A 9,779-nucleotide genomic window follows, 5' to 3' on the forward strand; every position below is an offset into this window, starting at 1 on the left:
ACAGGCAGAGTGACGTGATGGTACCCTTCAGCAAAGGCAATTAAAACTGAGGCTGCACAGCTGCTTTTGGTGCTGAAGGGTGTGAGATTCAACAGTGCACACAGTGGTTTATTCAACTACTTGCACACATTCATCAGGACCTGCTTTTCCAATGCCATTTTCTTGCTAACTATGCAGGATGTGTGGTCTGAGATACAAAATGCAGAGGAATTTTTTGCGGGTTATGTTTCAGAAGAGCTGTAGCCTGGAGGCCTTGTCCTTAAGTGCACTTGGGCTGGGCCACACAGAATAGATCAGAATTGTTGCATGTGTTTATAACCAATACAAGTGTCAGTTATTCACAGGCAGAAGAGTTTTGCTGACACTAATGAGGTGAGCAAAATGTGACACGAAGCTCAATAACTAATTAATAGGATTGGAGAGTTGTGGCTGGTGGGATGTGAGTGTGTAGGTGGTTAGGCTGGGAAGATGGGATTTCTTGGCTGCAGTTTGAAACCTGTGAATTGCTGAGGTCTTGTAGGGGATGAAAGGTCTATAAAAAAACCCCAACAAAACACCTCTTGGGCCATCCAAGACTATTAGGCTACTTCTGAATGTATGTTTTCCGAAGAGTCTTTATAGTTGCATGAACAGTTCCTGCGGATTTCTGGCATCCGTGCAGAGGCACCCCCAGCAATGCGTAGGTGCATAGGGATGCAATGTGTTTATTTGTCTCCTACGGGAGGGTGGCAAAAAAAAGGCCGCCCCGAGCCCCGCTCGCCGGCCCGAGCCCCGCAGCGCCCCCGGGGAGCCAGCTGTGCGCCCGGCCGCTCCTCGCCGTGTACGTGCCAGGGCTGCGGGAACAGCTGGCGGTGCACAGGGACAGCTTCGTGCGCCCACCGCCCCGCAACCGTGAGAGCCCGGAGCGCTCAGCCAAAGGAAGGCGATGTTGAAGCTGGATTGCAATTCAGAGGTGAGGTGTGGGGAAGGTCTTTGTCCCAAATTCTGCTGTTTGTCTTACCGAACCGTGAACTGCAGCTTGCCCAGGGCTGCTGCTGCAGACGTTGGGGCACTGCCGATGTCGATCAGTATTGCTTTTCTCTCTGGAAAGGGGCATTCTCAAGCAACATAAAGGCCCGATGTTCTTAAGGCTTGCCATGAGTTAGACTGGCAATAACTGTGCTTTTTTTCCTCCCCCCCTATCTTGTTTATTTTAGTCTGGTGGTTTCAGCAATCTGTTTGAGGCAGGAACCAGCGTGAACGCACCTGCAGATGCCTTTGGTCAGTCTCCAGCTCACTTGGCTGCTTGTGGTGGTGAAGCTTTTTTCCTACTTTGGCAACTGCAGACAGGAGCAAATTTGAACCAACAGGTAAAAATACATACGTTTTGTTCCTCCCACTTATAATCTGGCATGTCAGTAAATCCAATTTATATGGTTTTAAAAAAATTTATTTGAGAGGTTTTATATACAGAGTTGTATTGCATGAAGTATCTGGGATTGCTTATTTTAGAGTAATTTTATTCTAGCATGAACCAGAAATTGTATCTGTATTGCATTAGCTGTTTCATCTGCTACACAGAATGCAATTTTCACACTTACAGTGCTGCATGCAGTGGGAAAAAAATAACAACAAACAACTTAATTCTGTTACACAAATAAGTATTTCTTTTTCCTCTGAATTTTTGCCAGTGAACATAAGGATTCTTCCTTTAGCTGTAAAGTTTAATTTGCTGATACCTCTGAGCTGGTAGCAGCAAATTGTTGTTCACAGCAACCACTGGTCAGTGCTGAAAGATGCTGTTAATCACAGTGTACAGAGTGTATTCTATATAAATAATATTTTAGAAGGTAAAGGTTAAACAGAGTATTGCATGGGACAGTATTTCTACTTTGCTGTGCTAAATACACTAAACATTTAATGGCAGTTACTGAGTATAGTTTACTATGGTATTTCTTTAATCTCTCTCTCAGCTTGCAACAAATTAGTAGACAGAGTAACACTCTGTAAACAGTCATGTTGGAGAACAAGATAGCTTCATCCTACTCCCCTTCCATCAAATAACTTACTTTATAAATTGTGTTTTTAGGATTGCCTTGGAGAAGCCCCAATTCATAAAGCAGCCAAAGTTGGGAGTTTGGAATGTCTTGCTCTCCTTGTTGCTGGTGATGCCAAAATTGAGTAAGTTGAGCTACATTTGTAGTCATTTCAGTAGCAGGGTCAAAGGATACATGTATTTTACACAGTACTTGTTCAGCGTGCATACTAAGACTGTACATCTAGTCTGACTATAATCATAAGAGCAGTATTAAAAAGCATATGCTGCTGTTTAGTTCCACGATAAAGACCACCATAGTAACCACTAGGATAATATTCCTGATAATAAGTTCTCTTCTTGTTAGATATTCCATTCTGACTAAGGCTGCACTTACCTTCCTCTTGCCTTTGTGATACACTAAGCCAGTCATAGTCTGGTGAAAAATTTATTTCAAAATAATTAGTCCTTGTTGCATTTAATACCAGCCTTCTGTGCAAGCAGATCCCCATGCTACCCTCTGCTTCTGTGCAAGCAGATCCCCATGCTACCCTCGGCAAGTCTGCTTGGTATTGATTCTTTATACTTCTGTCTATAGTTACCACTTCATTAATCTTGACCAGTTCTCGCTCATAATAGATACTCTAATTTAACTGAATGGTTAATGTTAATTCCTTTTTTCAGCTTGTGCAACAACAGGGGACAAACAGCGGCAGATCTCGCACTGGCTTATGGCTTTCTGGAATGTGCCAAGTTCCTCACCACAGTTCAGCATACTCAGACAATGAAAGTGAGAGGACAGTCTGCCCACTCACTAAGTGACAAATGTGGCCTGCTGAGAGAGGATCCACCTGCACATAAACAAGAAAGTGAAACTAGCAGAGCCATAAACAGGAAGAGGAGGAGATCAGATGGTGTGTAATATCACTGGTTTACTACAATCCAGAATATTTTTCTTTTTTTAAAAAATACTTCTGGCTTTTAAATAAATACATTTGGCATTGGATACGTAGCAGTTGGATTTAGAAGCCTTTTACTAAGGATCAACTTGCACAGGTATTTAAGTTTATGGTCTTGTAAGAAATTGGCAGTGTATGGGGAATGCCAGTGAACAGGCTACTTTAACATATGGGAAATAAAAGAAGACATGGAAGGTACTTTTACTGATGGAGTTGCTCACAAAGACAGCCTTTACTAACAGCACGTTTTGATGGCATTAGATACAGACTTATTCTTGTTTTTTCATATGACAGATCTTCACTCTTTGCTGACAAAAGAAGGAATTTGAAATGCCAAAATGAAATCAAGGGGAGTCCAAATTCTGGAGAAACGTGACTGGACTGTGCACTAAGCAGCTGGATGTATGCTGGTACATGGTCTCCTTCTGAGAAGGAGGAAAGCTAATTTTTACTTCTTACAGAAGACTTTTTTTCCTAGACTAGTGGTATTCATAAAATTATAAATAAATGAGCATAGAAAAATCAATTCTCTCATGTTTTTCTCTGTGTAAATATGAGAACAAGGTTCAAGAAAGTCAGTACATATGACCATTTTTCTCCCACTCCTCTTCTAAAATGCTGTTACCAACAGTTCCAGCAGCAACGGATGCCTTTCAAGAGATTCACAGTGCACAACACACCTGGCTATATGAAACCTGAAAGGTAGAGGGCAGTTCATCTTTTTGGCAAGAAAGAATTCCATAAAATAAAAGGATTGGGCATTTAATCTGTAAAAATTTTAGCATTAAAAAAAAGCTATATACTTATTCTAGCCAAAATAAAGAGTATTTGTTAATAAATATAACAAATACAATTCACAGCATACAACTCTTAGAGGCTTCCTTTAAAAAAAATATTCTTCATTTAAATTACTCAAGCAGCGTTTCTATTTCAACTGGGTTTTGATTGACTTAAAGCATTATTCTGATAAATAACAAGAGACAGTTGTATCTAAGCTAGTATTCTGGCTTAGCATCTTCCAGCATAAGAGTGGAATTTAAATAGTTTTTGGTCGTTGAGGTAGGCAGAGATTATAGTAGGCATCCTTGTTCCAAAACTCCGGGCCCTTCCAACCACACCAGCCCTGTCCAAGAAAAAGCAAAACAGCATTTAAATCTGCTACAAATCCTGTTTTTCCTATATACTGCTACTGGATTTATTTTATTTTAGTATTTCTAATCTAAGATGTATGATTTAAATATCTATAGAATGCAATGATACACAATTTCCAGAAAGTTCTCTATGTGCCTGGAAAGGCATAAGGGAAGACACTTTATAGCAGAGTCTCTCTCCCCCTTCCTCCCTCCCCACCTCAGCTCAGTTCCTAAAAAGCAGCATCTTTTTTTCCCCCACTACCTTCTGCTGCTACAGAGAGCCTAACTTGACTCTGAAATTCTTATCATTCTCACAGTTTCCATTAATCTTGAAGGATCCTTGCCTTCTTTACTAGTAGCTGATACTGCAAAGCCAAATGGAGCTCCAGATATGGGAAGCTGTGCTGTTGGTCATGATTTAGCAGAAAAACAACCAAACCAAAACAAAGTTTGCAGAGTACCACATAATTATATGAGCTGTTTTTGAAGAAGAGCTACAAACTTACAGTCTACCTCAGTTCTTCCCCTCCCCTGCCACTTTTGATGAGGAAAGAAGTTCAGCATGTATTTTATCCTCCTGGACCATTCCTGTGCACCTTGTATCTGTAACTGCCTTTGGTTCTACATGTTCTTTGGAAATTTTGTCTTTCTGTATTCATTTCAAGCTCTATCATTACAGGGTTAGTAAAATGTTTCTTCAACAGCTTTTATAGTTAGGCCCAAGAGTATCCAATAATTACATGAAGTCATTGCTATTTGCAATTTAAGATGAAGTAGAGAATAAACTGATTACAAAACAGTAAATGTAGGGCAGAAACCTAAACTGTGAAAGTGGCTAAATAATCCTCTAAGTAATGTGCTGTGTCATCCCTCTTAGTAGCTTCAAATACAGAAATTAACACCACATACCCTTTATTTCTTTTAGGGTTTTCCCAGATTTTTCAAAACAGCTCAGTACCTGCCCTTTAAACTTAGTTCAACGCTTGATTTGAGAATGCCTAGTGCTGGACTTTCTACACAAATTTTAAACAAGTAGTTTCATTCTCTGCTTCAGAAACACCATTTTACAGGTTCAACACATTTTTCTGTTCCATTCAAAATACCAAACACATTTATTGTCTATACTACTGGGTAAGTGGGGAGATGGTTTAATTTAAAGAAAGAAAGAACAGTTATTTGTACTTAAACTTTATGTAGTTGCTGCCCCAATGTATGACCTAAGACACTAAGTTTCAGAAACTTAACAAGTAGCATATATACAGGTTAACTGGGATCAGAACTTCCTCCATAAGGAATGGAGAAGCCACAGAATGGACAATTTGTATTTGGCTGCACATTATTTGTTTAATGCCAAAATATATGTATACACATACATCTGTGTATCTGATGCACATATGTAATGCGCATCAAGCCTTACCTTTTCCAAAATAACGTGCAAATCTTCTCCTCCAGTGTAATGTGGGTCTAGAATCAAATATTTTATGTGCCCTGTCATCTCATTCCAAGCCACTCCTAGTATTGTGTGAGCCAAAACACCTCCACCTGAAAGAGAAGGAACACAAATTGCTAAAAATTTTCCACTGAGATCAGCTAAATGTACAAGCCTAAAAGTACATCTACACTTTCTACTAACAGATCTGTTTATCAAAATGATTCTGAAACTGACCTACATAAGATTTTTAACACTATAAAACAACACATCTCTGCTACAAGTAGGGAAGATTACTTATTTTACTTTACTTACTACAACTACAGAATTTACTTCCCAAATTCCTTCCATTGTCACAAGGCAGGTTAAATCCTCAGCACTTCCACCAGATGAAGTAAAGAGTATTTCCAACATCAGTTGTGCTCACTTTTTCTTTGGAGAAACTTAACTGTAGAAAAGGGACCTGGAAAACTTCCAGGTTGTAAAAGGACTGAAATTAGAACAGAAATAACAGAAATTTCTGGATAGGGGTCATCTGCTGTTTTCTAGTAAGTTCCATCAGTGGTTATCAGAAGCAGAGTTGTAACTTCTGACTCCTCTTTCTCTAGCCTGCAAACAGGGAAAGGGGATATTTTGATGAGCTGGCCACAGGTTCACTCTAGCATGTTTCTTTCAGATAAAAAGGAGAAAAACTGAGGAGTTCACATCCTTGAGATAATGTAGTAATGGCTCCACACAAGACAGGGATTGCAAAAACAGCAAGAGAACACAAGCAAAAAACCACCACCACCCAAACCCACTCCAAAAAGCTAACCTTGGCCCTCCCAACAACAACTGAACTGATCCAGAGGAGAGCATTACAGTGAAAGATAAGTTACAGATGGAAAGATTTTTCAATATAGGATTCTAAATTCTTGAAATTCAGACAAAAAGGCTGCTTCTGAAAGGTAAATAATGCTTCCTATGAAAATCTGGACTTCTGGTACCTCTAACTTTTGAGAGTAACACTATCTTTATGGAGTGCCAAATACAGACCACGAAAATTGCTACAGTTTTATTACATCTGAAATGGATATTTGCAATATTCTTAATTTTCTAAACCACAGCTGTCTTGGAAATAGTTCAACTGAAGTTACAGCTTTCTCATGCATGGCGTTTCTTGTGTTATCAACATTTCAGATTATTAAAACTGGTCTTCAAAGAATTTGGATAATATCCTTCTCTTCAACACCAGATAAACACCACTCTTCCATAATAATAATAAAGTTTTGGGGAGCTATACAAAATTCTGCTCCTCTGGAGAGCAGGAGTCAGCTCTCGAGTTCTGACCTTAACAGCACTTTTAAAGAACACCATTTTGATTAGCTTTTGTTACCATATTTAATACTGAGCTGGGAGAATACTGTGAGAAATTCTGAGTGAAAAGATAACAGCTAGACTAAATTGTATTGGTTTTGAGACTCCCTTGGGAAAAGCAAAATTTTACATTCATCTACATCTTTGAGTAACTCCTGTACAGTAAACTGAGTTCTAATTGAAATTCAGCATATGGAGGCCGCAGTTTCACTGGCATTCTTCGATACTCAAGCACTTACCAATCATAACTGGAGTTCCTTCGGTCTTGAAATGATTAGCAAGCTCTCTTCCCTGCAACGCTAGTTCAGAACCCTGGCTAGGTAAGAAAAACAATAGATTTGTTATCCTCACTAGGCTTAATTCTCTAATTATCTATTATACTCATTAACTGCATAGTAACTGATCAAAAAGTGACTTAAGGGTTTTTTCTGTGTAAAAATCCTGGGACAATCTGAAAATAAGTTTTTTTAGTTTAACAGATTCTGGTTGGGGCAATGAATCTGCTATAAGCCTTGTTGCCACTGAAGCACCTGGAGGCACTTAGCTTCTGTGATTTGTCCCCTGCTTGTCTCCCAGAGCAGGGACAGCTGGTAAGCCCCAACAGCTCCCACCAAGTGGCAGAAAAACAAACTGGCTACATCTGTGAGGAAAGGGGAGTCTGAAGCAAGCAACAGAACTTCATCAAGATAACAAAAATAAAGTATTGATAAAGGTGTTTACAGTGACAGCTCTCAAGATAGCTTTCCACAAGCAAGTACTCTACTCAGACCCAAGCTGGCTTTTAAAAATCAAATCTCAAATAACATCAGGAATCTGTTCACAGCAATACTGAGCTGAGCTTTGTTATAATCTCCCTGCTTTCCTTTCCAACTATGGGAACAGCCACAGACAAAACAGCCTACACAGAAAAGAGGCGCACACTCAACAGATGCACGTACTCTAGGATTCAAAGCTGAAGACATGTCTGATGGAGACTCACATTCCCCTTATTAGACTGACAGTACCACCAAAAGTGGTGACAGAAGCTAGGCAAGGAAATGAATACTAATATTAAAAATATATTGCATTTCTATTTCTCCATATTGTGGTTAACCTTTTGAAAACCCAAAGAAGGCTGCGTGCCTGCTTCTCAAGTTTCCTGGAGAGATGGATTAAATGCAGACAGAATACTAAACTGGAACTCTGGGGAACTGTGCATTTACAGAAATTGATTCAGTACTAGTGTTGCTTGTGAAGCTATGAAGTCTTATTTCCATAAAGAGTTAGAAGTGCTAGCTGGAAATAAGCCCAAGACAAAAATGACCACTGCCAGTGGCCAGCTGAAAAAGCTGCATGACGTTTGTTCTTCTTGGCATGGGAGTGATGTTGGCTTTTCATAATCCTGAAAAACACTGGTTCTCCCTTGTAGCAGCACTATGAGCAATTCTACCCAGTTCACAAAAGAATCTATTCTATTTTCTTATGTGCAGGAATAAAAAGCTTCATACTGGCAGAGCCTGTCACAGCTGCTATAAATAATAGGTGGACCATCTGTAAATATAAGCTCTGGAACAAAAAAGATTAAAATTAGCTGTATAAAGCTTTACAAAATATTGAAGAACTGAACTCTTTTTCTACCATTAAGAATCACCACCACCATGGTCACATGCTCTTTTTAAAATATCTACAGTAGAAATTACTCTAAATAAACATAACTCATAAGTAGGTATGTCGTTTGACTAGGATTTTCATACATGCCAAGTAAGTATGTATTATTTATTTCATGATTGTATTTATCCCAAAACGTTCAGGGATTTCTGTTTGTCTGCTTAAATTATAAAAATGCAGTAATTTTACTTCTGGTAATGCTGAACATGATTTTTTTTTTCTCCTACATGTATTTGTAGGGTTCTTTATCATGTATGAGAATATCAGATTGTCACAAAGGAAACGAATTCTCTTTTTTTAATATATCACACAAACCTAGAAAAGAGAGCACTATTTCCAGGTTGCTCAGTAGTTTGCCTCAACCCTAAACTGATGGGTTAGCTCTGTGGATGCATTAATGATTTACTGCCAGTGAGCATCCAGTTAATTATGACTGCCAGGCTGTGTGCTTGCTTCAAAAGTTACGTTTGTGGTTCAAAGGAACAGGCCAAATTCTGTATCAATGTGTATATCGTTAAGCAATGTATAGCAACTGCAAACTGGAACCCCAAGCCCACAAGAAATTTAGCAACACCTTCATTTATAAGCACTTAGTGCAACCAAAGGCAGGAATATGGAGTTTAAGATCAAGGAATCCCTACAAGATTTATTGTCTCTATTATCTTAGAATCATAGAATGCCAGGTTGAAAGGGACCTCGGGGATCATATGGTTCAGCTTTTATCCCACGTACTAGATGTTGCATTTTAAGGCACTCAGGCTTGTTAATACTTACTGAGCTATTAAAGAGGTACTGATTCTTACCTGACAAATAATATCCTTGATGTTATTCCGAAAAGCTGATTCAAAACAAGCTGTACCTCAATGGAACCAATCCATTGCCGCGACCCAACAAATGCTGCTGGCTTGTCTCCAGCGTCAACCAGTGCCTTTGCAACACCATGATGAAGAATAAAAAAACCACATCAACAACCTAGAGTAAGCAATTCCACCCCTTTCTGTGAACAAAGTTGGTTTATATATATGGAACATGTTTTGAACCTAGCTGGTCAAAACCAGACAAATGGATGTTAAATTCATTCATCATGGTTCTGTTTTGGAAATGTCACTTGAACACTAACACAGACAGAATGCCTATAAGCATATATAACCCCACGTCCCAGATTTCAAGCTGGGATGGTGAGCACTCAGCTGTCTAATAATGGAGTGCATAATTTCTACTGCAGAATCCACTTCACAGAT

At 39.2% G+C, this 9,779-nt stretch overlaps 2 protein-coding genes across 2 annotated transcripts in view; one reads left to right on the forward strand and one right to left on the reverse strand.

Annotated features, from left to right (window-relative positions):
* Positions 1-915: 915 nt before the first annotated feature.
* Positions 916-2,936, forward strand: ANKRD37 (ankyrin repeat domain 37). Its single transcript, XM_010002506.1, has 4 exons — positions 916-952; positions 1,197-1,349; positions 2,069-2,160; positions 2,699-2,936. Exons 1-4 carry the CDS (start codon positions 926-928, stop codon positions 2,934-2,936), a joined length of 510 nt encoding a protein of 169 aa, XP_010000808.1. The 5' UTR covers positions 916-925.
* A 975-nt stretch (positions 2,937-3,911) lies between these two features.
* Positions 3,912-9,779, reverse strand: part of UFSP2 (UFM1-specific peptidase 2) — a 12,467-nt gene continuing 6,599 nt past the window's right edge. The window contains exons 8-11 of the mRNA XM_010002457.1: positions 9,342-9,466; positions 7,131-7,207; positions 5,524-5,648; positions 3,912-4,096 (exon numbers count right to left, since the gene is read on the reverse strand). Coding sequence (XP_010000759.1) covers positions 4,010-4,096; positions 5,524-5,648; positions 7,131-7,207; positions 9,342-9,466 — 414 coding nt within the window. The 3' untranslated portion in view covers positions 3,912-4,009. The remainder of the gene's footprint in view (positions 4,097-5,523; positions 5,649-7,130; positions 7,208-9,341; positions 9,467-9,779) is intronic.

Source organism: Chaetura pelagica, unplaced genomic scaffold (assembly GCF_000747805.2).
Source record: "Chaetura pelagica isolate M959 unplaced genomic scaffold, ChaPel_1.0 scaffold67, whole genome shotgun sequence".
NCBI classification, from domain to species: domain Eukaryota; kingdom Metazoa; phylum Chordata; class Aves; order Apodiformes; family Apodidae; genus Chaetura; species Chaetura pelagica.